This window comes from Sparus aurata, chromosome 3, assembly GCF_900880675.1.
Source record: "Sparus aurata chromosome 3, fSpaAur1.1, whole genome shotgun sequence".
Taxonomy (NCBI): domain Eukaryota; kingdom Metazoa; phylum Chordata; class Actinopteri; order Spariformes; family Sparidae; genus Sparus; species Sparus aurata.
The window spans coordinates 29,607,774-29,624,466 of NC_044189.1; the positions used below are offsets into that span (position 1 = coordinate 29,607,774).

The 16,693-nt window shown below is 38.0% G+C and overlaps 1 protein-coding gene across 13 annotated transcripts in view; it reads right to left on the reverse strand.

Moving 5' to 3' along the window:
- Window positions 1-16,693, reverse strand: part of thrb (thyroid hormone receptor beta) — a 161,225-nt gene that overhangs the window by 22,403 nt on the left and 122,129 nt on the right. For 8 of the 13 annotated variants that reach the window (XM_030412036.1, XM_030412035.1, XM_030412028.1 and 5 more), the window contains 2 exons: window positions 14,412-14,484; window positions 12,445-12,495 (listed from right to left, as the gene is read on the reverse strand). In XM_030412036.1, coding sequence (XP_030267896.1) covers window positions 12,445-12,495; window positions 14,412-14,418 — 58 coding nt within the window. In that variant the 5' untranslated portion in view covers window positions 14,419-14,484. The remainder of the gene's footprint in view (window positions 1-12,444; window positions 12,496-14,411; window positions 14,485-16,693) is intronic. The other 5 variants (XM_030412033.1, XM_030412031.1, XM_030412037.1 and 2 more) reach the window with 3 other exon arrangements.

Below are 16,693 nucleotides of genomic sequence, written 5' to 3' on the forward strand. Positions count from 1 at the left end.
CCCTATCTATTCAAGTGTAGAATGATTATTGTATTACTTTTAAATCAGAATAAAATACACATACATTCATCATTTACAATAGAAAAATAATATATATTTTTAAATAAATTCCGGAACTAAAGAAGATATTTATAAATGAAAAAGACTAATTACACCAACATATGCATGTATTTATTACTCATAATAGAATAAAATGGTAACACTTAACAGAAAAAAACATGTATTAAACAAATGTTAATTGTAAAATTGAAACCGATGTTCATCATGCTTCTGTAAAATCAGCGAGCACTTCATTGTTTGTTAAGATTGAAATAACTATTAAATAAAGTTTAAAAACAAAACATGTATTAACAAAAGTTATTACAAAGTCTTCCTGATTTTGTTTTATATATAAATTCAGGTATAAAACAAGATTGAAATTATGTGCTTGTTTACAGCTAAGATCATGTAAACCTATACATTAAGCTATTAATGGAGCTTGATTTAAGATTACATAACATTTCTTTTGAAGATAGTTTTGACAAAACATTCAAGTTTCATATAAAAACCACCACATTTCATATTTTCAGAAGCAATTTAGTACATAAAAACACATTTCAACATTTTAGTCTTTTCAGTGTAATCAACAATAGTTTCTAAACAAATGAAATATTTCTCTACTTACCCTAATTGTCTTTTTTTCAGTTGCATCTTTTTCTTTTTAACCTTGCTGTTATAGAAATGTGTTAAAATAGCATGTCCAGAGGAATACTTCACACATCCTGTGTGAAGTTATGCTGAGTAACAATACAGATTCCATGGATGTCTCGTCTCCAGCAACTGACTTAAACGGCTGAGATAAACAACAAGGTCTTCCTAATTTATATAATATTGGACACTGTCCCTAATTTACAAAACTCTTTCCTTGCCTCTGTATCTCTGTTGATGGTACCTCACCACAGTGGACCTGCAGCAGGCTTTTGCACAGATATATTCCTTCCCTGATTGATTACTTTAGGGCTTGGGGGTTCAAAGCCGGTCATGAACAATTTTTGGATGTGAGGAAACTCTTTCAACCCGGGCCCTCAACTGACATGATGCCTTGAGCCAGATGTCCCTGGCTACTCGGTGTTACCTGAGGAGGGCATATTAGTTGGTGAACCTTTCTCCTTATAGTTCAGGGTAAGCTCAGGGGAACAACAGAAGGCTCCCATCAGTAAAGGTTAAAGTTTGAGAGGATTATCAAGCACTTTGGGATGAAGTGCAGACATCTATTTAGATACTGCTCTAAATTTTAACTTCATTCATTTTAAATGCCATGACTGCTTCTGCTGGGATGCTTTGCCCTCGTGTTGTTAGAACTGCCAGGGTTCCTACACACTCTTAAACATCAAATGCAAAGGCTTTATGAGGACCTTAACAGACCCAATTCCCTCAAATTTAAGGACCCAGACGCATAGTTTGAGCCACTGATTAATGTAAATTACTGAACTAGCATTTACAATGTCACAGACATCAATTAAAAAAGACACACAGGCTTGAATGTGTGAACACTCAATAGTGCTGCTGAAGACTGCAGGAGACACATGCAGACCGCAAAACGTGGCCCATTTACTAATGTAAAATACAAAAAATATTTAAAAACATATAATCTTTTATTCTTTTGCATAAAATGACCCAACAAAAACATTCAGGGCCTTCCAAGGACTGTGTGGTGCTGTGGGAACCCTCAACTGTGCAAATTCACAGAATGCTTGCAAAATAATCTGATCTCACTATAAACCGCTGTGTTCACAGTATGCTTTAAGTATCACATGTTCTACCTCATGCTACATATTTATTTTGGGGGTTACATTTAAATTCTTTGTAATTTTGTAAGCATGTGATTTGATGTTTCTGGTGTATAATGTATTTTTGTATATTCATTTATAATATTAATTAGTAAGTAAGACTCACTACACTTAGTAGTAAGTATAATAGGTCATTAAATATGTGAAATGTAATTGTAATTATTTCCTCTTCACATCTCACTTCATGTTATTATTTCACTTCAATATTAAAACAATTACTGAGAAGTAGTAAATTAGTCAAGAGCTAATTGTTAAATTAGCTGCAAGCTCCTTCTGCATATTTTCTTGATGTTTAATTTTTTGAAGATCTTTGGAAATATCAAGATTGCAGTAAAAAATAAACATCCAGTATATATCCTGTAAAATTACTTTTAAAGTTTTTAGTCATTGTAGATCATTCTCCTGGAATTTTACTCTGGTGATTGTCACAGACACTTGATGAGCTGCTTTTGTTCTCCACACTGACCTCATTAAGACGTCTGCAGACAAGCCACTGCTGAGACAGAGTTGTAATGAGTAATGAATAACCATCATGGCAGAGATTTTTAGAGGCAAACATTATTTAATGAGATTAGAATTCTATTCTGTCTCTCTATAAAAGCAAGGAGTCTCTGTCTGTGTATGTGTGTGTGCCTCAAATATCTCTGCGGATCAGGATCAGACTGACCTGAGAGTTTCAACATGGCTGCTGCATGGTTCAAGGGTGTGCGACTTCGCATTTGTTTGGACTGCAATGATACCGTGAATAAATTATTTCATAAATGCTTTACAAATTCGCCAGCATTGTCCACCCGAGCCACCACAGTCATGTGCGCACCAGAGCCAATCACTGCACACCGTAGCCACGTGCGCACCAGAGCCAATCACTGCAGAGCCCACCGTCACCCCCCACCTTAAGAAACAAGCAGATTTATACCTGCAGTGGCGCGAGCTGGACCGGGATTTTGCCGGTGGTTTGGTCCCGTTCTGTTCTGTGCATCTAAACTGACTGTTGTGGATTAATGAGACCAAACAAGTCCGGACCGAGTCTGTTTGGGTCTGAGGAGATCCGGAGACGCGCGGACAACAAAGTGGAATCGGAATCTGTGGATGTTCGTGTGTAGCTAGCGGCACGGCTAGCCGCTAGCTACATGGCCCACCTCCTGAGTCGATGGACCAGACCTACCGGCAAGTCCAAAACCGGACTTAGGGTAAATAATGTCTGCCACGCTTTTTCGCGAACATTGCCGTCACGTTTGCTTTGTGTCTGGTGCAGGAAGAAACGGTAAAAATGGGCTTTTGTCACGAAAGTGTCCGCAATAGAGATCGCAAGTTTTGAGAGTTGAGAGATTTGTGACATATAGCGTGTTTGGAGTATATAGTTAGTGTGTAATGTAGTGTTTGGTGAAGTGTGTTTAGTGTGTAGTGGAGTCGGTTTTTTGTGTTGTGATTCAAAACAAGGAGGAGACTGCTGAATGTGGAACAGGCAGGAATGAGCTGAGCCCTGAGCCTGAGGCATTGCTTGCATTTAAATGTAAATAGTTACATATAACTTATGCACAAATTTAGCAAACAACAATTTATATTTGCATTATAACTAATGCAATTGGTTCATTAAAGTGTTTGTGGTTTTCACACCAAAATCTAACTTTTTCCTACTCTGATTTTGTTATTTTCTGATTTTAGGTCCATAGTGTTAAAATATAAATGAAAAAATAACTGTACAGTCACACATGTGAGGTTGTGCTGAAAATAATGACACCAAACAAGGCAAGGTAAATAGTTTTTAAGGTGAAATATAATGGTATAATCAACAGTAGTCAGAAACAGCCAATTATATCACTGATGTCCCACCTTCAAACACAACCTCATTTGGCCATCCATGAAAAAGCTACTTAACCTCCCACTTTTCTATAGGAATACATGCTTCCTACGGGTAATGCACTAGTTCCATAAACAACAGTAATAAGACAAAAGCAGATGCCGCCCTAAATTCAGGGAATGATGGAGAACAGTAGAAACCTCCAAGTGTGGTGTTTAACTGAACAGCTGAGAGACAGATCAGCGATGATGTCATCTGGAGAAAAATGCCAGCTGCTCCATAGACACTGAACAAGCCCCAATAACAGTCAATTTCCATTAAGATACAATGCCAGTGGCTCTACAACATTGAATTTAACTCAATGACAGTAGACCATTCTCCTGATAACATCATCAATTAGTACTAACATACTTGAAAGCTGCCAGGATGCTAACATACCATCTTTCTCTAAGAAACACTGAATTGCTTTTTTTTCACTCAGTTCCTTAAGGTGGGTTTGATTTGCAGCAGACACACACACACGCGCACACACACATGCACGCACACTGAAAAAAACAGTTGAAAATGCTAAATGTGGCTAACACCATGTGTCTCATTCGTGTTTGACCCTATTTTTCAAATTGTGAAGATACTGCAAAACTATAAATCATTAATATTTTCAGTGTTTTCCAATTGAGACTTTTCTACACTACTTGTATATAGAAGTTCTGTTAAAAACACTCAATAAATAATAGCATTGTGTTTTTTACAACCTACAACAATTTTATCATAATATTTTTACTGATCAATAAATGTGTGAACATCTTAATAGGCATCCACAACGTTCTTCTACTTTGGGTTCCTGGCATTTTTATATTTGTTGTTACACTGTTAAGGTGAGAAATTAGAGCTGCAAAACAGACACTACGCAAGTAGGGTGAGGATAGTTTAAAAAGTGCTACAGTGAATTCTCAGAGTAAATGATTTCAAAGACCATTAGCAGTGATGAGACATAATGAGTCAGCCATAATTCTGTCTGATTATCACTGTGAGCTGTGACACTAATATCTTCATAGACCTGTCCATGTAAATTAATTTCACCTTTGCTTGTTGCATTACTGGTTTACAGTGATCCAAGCAAAGGAAACTCACTAAAATCCTTTGCTGCGTTTTTCAAGCGCAGACTTGACGTAATCTGACACGAACACATTTGGTGTATTAATCAGAAAGCGAAAACAGTTTGTGTGAGAGTTTAAAAGGTGTGTCTTTCTTCATTTGCATATCAAAAACACAATATTTGGAGACATGTCAATAAAGATTCATCATGTCATTTACTTTACTAAGGTCACACAATTTGCAAACATCGGTATTGCAAAGTAACATCCACTTTTGAAAAACTGATATAATGGCAGAAGGTAGGGATAAATGCAAATATTAGCCCCTATATGACTACAAAGCAATGCTTAAAAAGGAAAAAATAATTATATTTTTCTATAATAATAAAAAGAACAAAGGGCAATGAGTTGTGGTTTGTGTTTATTAAACCTGAAGTATTAAATCACTACATGATACAAGTGCACTCTCCTTTGTTTTGGCTGTATATTGACAGTGAGCATTTGGCAGCATTAAACTAAGAATTAGTGAGATACAGACAAGTGAAGTCATTCCCCTTCTAGTTACCTTCATGGGACATTATTTCAGATTAAATATTTATATAGTACCAGTATATATATAAAGTCAAGTGGTTACTGGTGAGAGACAAATTAAGTTTTGATCCTGTTTAAATTGTGCCATAAATTACACATTGTCCATTTAAAAGATAATTTTCAACAAGTTGCAGTTTGTTGTAAGGACTGTAAAATACCACTCAGTTTTGTGTCAATTTGCTCAGTGAACTTGATTGGCTAGCTCGATTTATACACAGAAAGGCACAGAAATATGATTTTTCAGTCTTGCAAACTAGCAATTATACAGGACTGACTCTACAAAGTTTCAGTTATGGGTTTTGATGAGGATTAAAGAGGCTCTGTGTAACAATTTGTAGCAATTTACATGTTTTAATTACTTTATTATTGGCCAAATGTGAGCTAATTGTAACACAACATGTAAAATGAGACCTTCCCCATCTATCTCGGTTGCCTTTACAAGCCTGCGGACAATATGATTGAGATGTTTAATGCTGCTGGACTGTGACTTTCTTTGTGTAGATGTGTCAGATTTACCATGACAGTCAATTGGATGCGACTTTATGCCTCATCTCAGTGCTTCTCTTTGCTCCACTAACGGAGAAGAACAGTGGCTGACCTTAGTTCAGAAATGGAGTTTACTGACGTAAACTAAAGACCTCCTTCCAGCACAACACAGAAGTTCCACAGAGCCCGTATTTCTAAAGTTAAAAAAATGGTCTTTTAACTGTCAAACAAAAAAGGTATAATCCATTACACAATTTAAACAGAATCAGAAAGTGTATTTATCTCTCCCATTCACTACCGTACACATTTTTCTGAAATTCCCGTAGTGGTCCACCAGAAGGGGAGCAACTGTGCCTTTCTATTAGCCGTACTGACACCATCTTAACCACTAATGCTTAAGGAATCTGGATTTGTCTAGTAGCTCTGTCCAAATGAAAGACAGACATATTTCAGATGAAGAGAAGAACAGTGAGACTGAGAGAGAGACAATGAGACAGAGAGACAATATGCCATGAATTACAAATATGATGTTTGTGAATTAACAAAGGTAATTTTCCTAGTCAAGAAGTAAAATGCCATTTAGTTTACCACTGTGTGTTAAACTGCTCTGTGGACAAAGGTAGTATTTTGTATGGACAACGGTGAAAATCACAATACATTTTGCCATATCGTCACCTGCAGTTATGTAAAAGGGTAGCTTGTCAGTTCTGTCAACAAGTTAATATACAGGAGCAGCTCTACAATGTTTAAGGTTATGGCTTTTGGTGACTGTTCAATGAGACAACGTCACTAGGGTGACTTTTGGGTGTGTAGTCTTTATAATTACACATTTTCACAGTCTTACTTTTCATTAGTTTTATGACAAACTATGATTTTCTCAAGTTGAATAATTCATCTTTTAAATTGACACACAAATTATATGTGTAATTCATTGCACACTTCAAGCAAAATAGAATTATTTGTTTCCCTTCATTCACTACCATGCAAAGAATTCGGGGTCCATGAGGGAATCAGAAGGGGCATAAGGTCTGCTCTCTATTAACTATTTGGATAAACAGACACGAAGATGAACAACACCCTCAGAAACTTTATTAACAGACATTGCAAACAGCCAACACTGTTAAACTCACTGTAGAAGACACTGATTGGCGACTAACATTGCTGTTACCACTGGAGTACATTGCAACTACAATTAAATTCACTTTCAGGTCAATGTGTTTGGTTTATTAATCAATATCACGGGCCTAGACGGGAAACTGAGATGGACAGAGATGTAGAAAACACTATCAAAGAAAAATTCACTCAAAACATTTTCTCTGACTGTGTACCAGGCATGCCTTTATATAAACAAATGTCTCTTACAACCCACTGAACTCACCAAATGGGAGCTGTATATGTGTACTGCAATGCAATTTAAACTGTATTGAGACAATTCAAAAGCCTTCCATTCATGCCAACAGGCATCACAGAGGAGCAGAAATGAGCCTAGTCTACTCACAGCTGCCCAGGCCTCTATTAGAAGGTCACATGAAGCTGAAACAACACTGACTAAAGTATCCTTGAATGAACCAGTGATCAGTGCAGAGTACAAAACAGCTGCCAGGCATGATTGAGATTTTGACTGAGAGACTGTGTGTGCTGCATTTCATTTCAAATGTCTCTGTATAACTTTAGCTCACTAAGGCCAGTGTCAGACTCTATTCCTAACAAAGAGGTTTTAGCGAGGAAGAGGAAAGTCTCCGTTGCATGTTGACAGAAGCATTAGTGATTAAGTAGTTGATTATTTGAGGCAAACTCACGGCAAAGCAAATCAATAAGTCAATTACAATATACAATTAAAGTAAATTGAAGTCAGACTATTCTGGGATGCTCTGTTTTTAATTTCCCTTTCAAACATCATCTTGTAACATGATAATATACAGTCTCTGCTTACAACATATTGCAGCCAGACTGGTACATACTTGCACCAGTTTGTGGCTGATATTTGAAACTCTGATTCATCAGTGATTATTATTATTATTATTATCATTATAATAGTAAATGTAAGACAGCATGTGTTCTTGTTTCTGAATACTAAACTACAGTAATTTGTTACATGAAACATTTGTTACGTATTATAAGAATATCAATCTATCTATCTATTCTATAATATCAATTATCTCTCTATAAAAGCAAGGAATCTCTGTCTGTCTGTCTGTCTGTGTGTGTATGTGTGTGTGCCTCAAATATCTCTGCGGATCAGGATCAGACCTGAGACTTACAACATGGCTGCTGCGTGGTTCAAGGGTGTGCAACTTCGGATTTGTTTGGACTGCAATGATACTGTTAATAAATTATTTCATAAATGCTTTACAAATTCGTGAGCATTGTCCACCGGAGCCACCACAGTCACGTGCGCACCAGAGCCAATCACTGCAGAGCCCACCGCGACCCCCCACCTTAAAGCGAAACTCTCGCCAAAAGCAACCTAGGCTTTATTTGGGATTGAATATGAGTCAAACCTTCGTGAAAAGCACAATTACGACGAAAGAGGCACTTATAAGATTTACCGTAGTTTCGGTTTTGGGCACGTTAATTTTGAACGGGAGAGCTAGGAGCATGATACACTAGCATCAGCAGGGTTCTCCCCAGACGGTGGAACAGCGGCGCTGCGCCGCTATACCGCTCGGTCAGCTCCGCTATACTCCGCGCGTGACAGTGTCGAGCGTCCGTCCGCCGTCCCCCGGTTGACGGCTAGGAGCTCCCGGCTGACGCCGATGACGCCTGACGGAGTTGATGACCGGCTGTCCGTACGTCCGTGTCTCCCCCCCCGGACTGACGTTGACGAGCGGTCGCCCCCCCCCCCGGACTGACGTTGACGAGCGGTCGCGCCCCCCCCCAGACAGACGGTGCGCCGCTATACTAAGAATTTCTGGGGAGAACCCTGATCAGAATCGCTATTTTTAGAACACTAAGAAGGCTCAACACAACATGAAACTTTGCTCGTAGCATCACCAGGGTCTCTACTCATGAACACGAGCATTAAGAACATTGTTTGTGTACACAAAGTTTATGAAAAAGAAGGTTTTTGAACTACTCACGTTAGCTGCTGCATCTCCTGCGCGTCGCCGTCATGGCAGGCAAAAAGTGTTGATCCCCGAGTGCGACCTGACAGGCAGGAGAGTAATGGTGTTCTAAAAATAGCGATTTTGATGCTAGCGTATCATGCCGCTAGCTCTCCCGTTCAAAATTAACGTGCCCAAAACCGAAACTACGGTAAATCTTAAAAGTGCCTCTTTGTCGTAATTATGCTTTTACACGAAGGTTTGACTCATACTCAATCCGCTTTAAGAAACAAGCAGAGTTATACCTGCAGTGGCGCGAGCTGGACCGGGATTTTGCCGGCAGTTCGGTCCCGTTCTGTTCGTTGCAACTAAACTGACTGTTGTGTATTAATGAGACTAAAAGAGTCCGGGCTGAGTCTGTTCGGGTCTGACGAGATCCGGAGAGGCGCGTACAACAAAGTGGAATCGGAATCTCTGGATGTTCGTGTGTAGCTAGCTGCTAGCTGCTAACCCACCTACACGGCCCACCTCCCGAGGTGACGGACCGGACGCACCAGCACGTCCAAAACCGGACTTAGGGTAAATAATGCGCCACGCTTTTTCGCGAACATTGCCATCACGTTTGCTTTGTGTGTGGTGCAGGAAGAAACGGTAAAAACAGGCTTTTGTCACGAAAATGTCGAAGCAGCAAGTTTGGTTGTTGAGGAACAGGAAGTTGTGGGAGGGACAGAGGCAGATGAATGACAGGCAACGACGGTCGGTGTATAGACAGCGATATTGAGAGTTGAGAGAATTGTGACATTTAGCGTGTTTGGAGTGTATAGTTAGTGTGTTATGTAATGTTTGGTGTAGTGTGTTTAGTGTGTAGTGGAGTCGATTTTTTGTTTAATGAGTCAAAACAATTAGGAGACGAATGAGCATTGCCTGCATTTAAATGTAAATAGTTACATATAACTTTGTAAATTTTTAAAATGTATGCACATATTTAGCAAACAACAATTTATATTTGCATTATAAGTAATAAACAATGGTTTGTTAAACGTATTTGTGGTTTTCACAGTAAAAAAATCTAACTTTTCTACTCAGATTTTATGTTTTTTTTTTGTGATTTTAGGTCCATTGTGTTAATACAGTATGTCAAAATAAAAGAATAACTGTACAGTCACACATGTGAGGTTGTGCTGAAAATAATGACACCAAGTAAATAATTTTTAAGGTGAAATATAATGGCAAAATCAAAAATAGTCAAAAACAGCCAATTATACCTTGGAATATCGGATTTCACAACAAACCTAAATATCCCTGACGTCCCACCTTCAAACACAGCCTCATTTGGCCATCCATGAAAAAGCTACTTAACCTCCCACTTTTCTATAGGAATACATTTTTCTCACGGGCACTGCACTAGTATTAGTAATAATAAATAATTTCCTATCGTGGAAATAACTACTTAGTTTAATAATAATTACAGCTAAACCAGAAACAGCTCTGATACTGTTATTAGAGTAACTTTAGATATCTGAATTTCTAGAGAATTTTCCTTTAAAGAAGCACATTTCAAATCATTATTATATTTCATATATTGGACTTTATTCTTCATATTTTTTGAATGGTACGCTTGCCTGTAGGCATTTGATGTCCTAAATGCACTTGTGGCATGAACTTCAGACTATTCAATTTATTCCCATTGACTCACCATAATAAAAAAGCCTTGCAATAAATTTGACCCTTAACATTATATATTATGCAATACAATTCAGTGTTTCCTCTAGAATTTTTTATCAGCAGCGGGGGCAGGCTCTCCGGGGAGCCATGGCGGCGTAACCAAAGACACTTGACTGCAGATTTTACTTTTATGCCCAGCATAATCCCACTTTTTATTGAATGGCTGGCATGGAAAAGGGGTTTTTAAAGGCTGAATGTAAAAATAAAAAATAATAACAAAAAATACAACAATAAAATATACATATATTTTTTTATTAAATTTAAATTTAATTTAATTTAGGGTCCCAGCCTGATAGCTTGTGCTTCCCTTTAGGTTTTCTCCTCTACTCTCATCTCTCTCTCCTGCACCATCACTTTGCTCTCCTGCTCCTTCACTGGGCTCTCCCCCTGCTGTACTCTGCTCTCCTTCACTTTGTTCCACTGCTCCTCCCTGTCTAATGTTACTTGTCCTACACGATTACATAAAACATTAACGTTAGATAATTTACACTCACATCACATCTGATTACAAGTGTGAACACATTTTTTTACCTAACCATCATCATTTGAGTCAGTAAAAGGCTAATGATACCTGACTAGGGTCATCTTCATCAGGTGTCTTTCTCTTCTTTGAGAAATATTTGAACAAGCTCAACTGAAAATGCAGTCAGCAGTTACATCATGGCGTGTATATATTCTCTTAATGCTATCAATTAGTTTACTCAAGTTAGCGACACTGAGTTGAGTTGGCACTGGGCCCAATTAATTAAGCTACCGATATGTTACGTAACGTTAGCTGGCCATCAATATTTCGCACATGTCTATTGAACTTATAAAATCTATTATATTGGGCTGCCACTCCTAAATGAATGTAGAGGAAACACTGCAATTAGATGGAAAATGTACATACAATTAAAATAGTTAAAGTCTATGTTTTTGGCAAATTATCTTTTGAGTGCAATACTCTTACTCTAGCCTTGTGTTTAACTGAAATGAATTCATTCAAATAAAACCAACTAAATTCTATATTTGATCTATAAATAGTGCCAAATAAGTTGCATAGCATATGAAAACAAATGCATTGTGAACTTACAGATGTGTAATTTGTGATTTTACTAACTATGTCACTACATATGTTTTATTGCTGATAATAACACAGCTAAATTCTTGAATTAACTAGATCTATACAAATATAATTAGCCTAATGACAACATACATAAATTACTTGAAATTTATTTTTGGACATTAATAGATTTAAATAAATGTAATTTAATATTTAGCATTTATTTGCATGTCTTTATATTATTATACCATTTTTAGCTGAAATGTGCTATTCTTATTTCCTGTCATCAGGTCAGAATCCAATTTATGAGGGTTAGATAAGTTATGAAATCAAAATTGTTTTTTATGGTTGAGTGCTGAGGATAAATTGAGCAGCCTCGCAGAGGAAAGAAGCTGCTCTGTAGTCTGATTATTTACTTTATTTCACCGTATTGATGTGGGCTGCCAGAATCAGCAAAAATATCAATGTTTAGACAGCTTTTTCGCCATTTACCAGTGTAAACAAAGTAAAATGCTCCCAAGGAACTTGGTTGAAGGTTTGGGTGATGATTTATTTTTTATCAGATAGGCAAAGCCCCAAAAAGATGAAAGAAGAGGAGATAACATTTTTTTCCTTATTTGTCCAACTCAATAATGACAGGAGTTATCACATCTAAACAGAATCATTCATGTCATTCAAGGCCTTTCACAACATTTAAAGCAAGGAGGTTAGAATCAGAAGCAGCTTCTCAAGTTTTAGTGAAAAGCTCTACATTTCACATGAGTGCTTCAAAAGCGCACTCACACTGACAGAGAGGAGGAAAAGCATTGTTGAGAGGGAGGATAAATATTACCATTTTGCATGGCCTCATCTTTCCAGCGGGGGGAGCATTTTTCTGCTGGCTCTAAAATAGATGGGAGAGGCACTTTTAAAAAATAGCTACTTGCTCAGTGAAACAGGTGAGAGAGGCAGACTGACACTCTTCAGCTCAGATTCTAATAAAACAGCAGGGTAATGTGAATCCTAAACATCAGAATCAGAAACATCACTTTGTCACAGTATGTTGTTGTCAGTCTGGTGTTACAGTGAGTTGTGGGGATCAGGTGAATTTCCTCATAATTTTCTCATACATATAAACTTGTGTCTGTTCATTATGCTGAAGTTGATAGCATGTGTGCCAGGTCAGCCAGGTCACTGGGTTTGACCAATTCACCCTCCATACTACTGTATCTATGTTGAGTAACTGTGGACACACAGAGGGGCACGGAATGTCTGTACAATGTATGGAACAACCTGCTGTCTAGACAGCAACATGTATATCTTGTACAGGAGTCTGGAGGTTTGACACTGCCTTTAAGTGCTTTTTATGACTGCAAGTGAAGTCTATTAATGTACATTGAAAGAATGGTAATAAATGGTTGACGGTGTTGAAATAGAGGTCAGTTGGAAGGTGGTGGCTTTGACCAAGTTCAAACTAAGATGCTGTAACTTTAAAATAAAAAAAAATTAACTAATAGAGCCTTTAATTTCTTGTCAGTAAAAAAAAATGCTCAACTACAACTCTGAGACTAGACTTGTGGATTACAGAAAGTAGTTAGATATATTTCGATTTTTCACTAATATTGGCTACTGCCTTTGAAAAAGACACTGATTTCTATCTTGATTTTTCGTTTCCTCATCACATTACGTGTTCACTGCTTTGTTTTTGGTCCTCTGGTGGTGATACTAACTCAACATGATGATGACCCTCTACACATGATCAGTGGTACGAACTATACACCATGTAAAGCTGGAGGTAAGATCTGCAAACCAGCACAGCTGAGTATGTTACAGCTCACCGCAGATGGGAGAGGTTCACACTGTACATGAGCCGATGCACACACATCCTGTTTACGCATATTTAAGAAAGTTTGTAGATTCCAGTGCAGACCATTTGGTGAAAAAATACCATTGTTTACAGTACTGTCTGCAAATTTCAAATCTTATAGTGGCATGCAACTGTTGACATGTTGGCAAGCTACAGTTCCGGCCAGTGGCCTGTAAATGCACATCAAATGCATAGACAAGCAATTGCAACATTTTATTTGACCTCAACCGTTTCTCAATTAAATCTGCTGGCCTGGCTCTACCCAGTTTTAATTGGCCTGGCAGCTCAGCACAGTAGGGATTTGCATTTCCACCAAAACTGGGCTAACCCAGACATTAGCCAAGGGCTTGCTGGTCCTGCTCTGGATAAACACCTTTGTGGGGTTTTCCCCAGAAAATCAACTGGGCTAAAGTAAACACAGAAGTAACACAACATCCTAGAATGTTTAGCTTAGCTTCAGAACACTTGTGAGCTTAAACCAGAGGTAAAAGAGATGCCTTGTGAATCACATATCCCTGGGCTTAGGTTAACCCTGGGTTAACAATCTGACAGGGAAAAGCAGCTAAATTATTGGGCTAAAATTATGCAGTGTGAATAGCCCTTTTGTGGTTTACAGTCTAAGCTTTAGGTTGCACAGCTGCATCCTCTATAGGAGAGAACACGCCTCTAACAATCGCAAAGTAATAATGCCACTGATCACATGGAGAGGATAAATCCTCAACTCAATTTAATTGTCAAATTTAATGCATTTAATTTCCCCGAAGTTTGAAATCTAAAAAAGGTTCAGTGATAGTCTACTTGTCTATAATTCACAGGAAGCAATTAAACGTTAAATTCAGATTTGGTTAATATTGGATTAAATACTTAAAGTTCAGCACATTTGCACTATATTTGGTATAATCCGGGGAGTCTGAGGCTGTGAGTGTGTGGTGTACTCAGGCAAGACATCTTACCTGACATACTGGTGGGGTTCAGGTCCAAGACGTCATCCTCAGAGCCTCCTCAGACATCTGGGTACCTTTCTAACTGAACACAGAGCCAAGAAACCATCAGTCACTCACTGTGTTACTTATATAAAGGCTGACAATCACAACATTTAAATCTCAAATCTTAAAATGAGGTATTTTGTGATCACAGTTTTTCTGTCCCTGCTGTGCCATTTGAACAATAAATTAAAACTGTGATTGAAAAGGAAAATGAGCCACTAATTAGAAATAAAGAGCCTCTTCAGCCTGATAAAACAAAGAGGTGTTTGATGTTTCTGTCTACATGTCAGTAGAGTGACATCTAGAGGTCAAACATAGAAAGCCATGTTTATAAACAACTGCAGAATTTATATTTACGAGATTTGACTGTTATTTTTTTCTCTGTTACATACTCAGTGTTATATCAAAGGAACAAACATTATAAATAAATAAATAGGATGTTTTCATAGCAGTGTATGATCATCTTCAGTCAGACAGTCAAGTTGAGACAGAGCAGAGTTAAAGTAAATGTCTTGCAGAGACAAATGATCTGCTGCATCAAAAAAGTACACTGACAATTGCTTCACACACATATATGCATATAAAACATAGGAAACTATGCATCTGCACAGACACATTGAGTATACATAAACCAGGACTTCTTGTGGCTCAGATCTTGCAAACAGTGGACCACCTAAGTGCCATCATTCCACATGGTAGTGGGCTGGATGAACTTTAAAATACCTGTGAGGCCCAAAAAGCATTTTCCTCATAGAGCACCATCATAAAAGAGACGTCAGTCTGTTGACAGGGCACCAAGAATAGCAAGCAAGGTTGATTATGACACTATTATGAATTTATGAAGTGTTATATTTGTAAACTTCCCTCAAGCTGAGAAAAGATATTTCAAAATCTGCAATCAGGTGGACCTCATGGGACCTTATTTCAGAAAAAAAATCCTACAGTAGTCAATGGGGGGAGACAAATACATTTTTGATTTCATTTGAGTTCTGCCATAGTCACAAATATGATGTTTGTCAATTTAAAACATCACTTTACAAGTCAAGAAAATCGGTGAACCACATCATCTCATCAAACACACGTCACCAACACATGGCTGCCAACTCAGCACAGAGAAGGTGCTAGAAAGAAAAAAATATCACAATGAATCTGGGTATAAAGACAACTGCAGTTATATGAAGGGAGAGTTTGGCATTTTTGTGAGGAAGCCAATATACTGAACATAAACAGGAATTATGCGCTAGGCAAACAATTCTCATCGGTTTGAATGGGCACATGAGTGCATCTTTGCATCTTGTATCTAGTTATTTTATAAATTGGTGGTATGGATATAGTGGATCCCACTCAACTTCTCTCAAGACCGGCCCCGGAAATGTTTGTCTCCGGTGGTTTTTGAGCTGCATTTTTGCTGGTAAACACTGACCCTATTCGGCTTCTCTCTCAATCTTCTGCTGCCCCTCTCGGGGTCACTCATCCTCCAGAGACACTGGTATCTTTGAGCTTGTGAAGTAGAGCGGACAGGCCGGCTGCTGCTGGGCTGCCCCGCTGTTTCTCGACGACCAAGTCTGTTAGCTCTACCTAACGAGCTCACAGAGACACTGCAACTGCAAAACTGCAGCTTTAAACATCTACAGGAAAAACAGTTTGTGCACTTGTGTTCACCCTAATAAAATGCCATGGGGCCTAATTTATAAAACTTTGTGGAGAATTCAGGAAATGTGCTTATGGCAAAAATTATTCTGCTTTAAATAACCTGGCGTACCTGAAATTTCCTTTTATAAATTCCACATCAACTTGGAAATGTGCACACAAGGACCTGTGCCCCATCCCACCCTCTTTCCACCCACATTCAACCATAAATGGTCAATGCAAAGTGCCTTATGAATGTCAGTACATGGAAATGAGCCACTGATCAATACAGTAAATAATGGGAACAACCAAGAGAAAGAAAATGATAAGTGAATCACAATTTATTTAATTGAATTATGTGATGGTGAAGCCCAAAGCATGCATTATGATTAGGACTCACAAATGGATATGGAATGTAAAGATTGTGTGAGAGTTTTTAATTACTTTATTTTCATGCTTCCATGCACAATAATTTGTACAATGCAGGAGGTTAAGATGTTAGCATCTAACAGTAGATCCCACAGTGCTGTACTCCTTCAAAATACCATGCCTATTCTCAGAGCCGTTTCTGTCCTTTTGGGGCCCCTATTTTGTCAAACTACAATGGATAGATTTCTAAC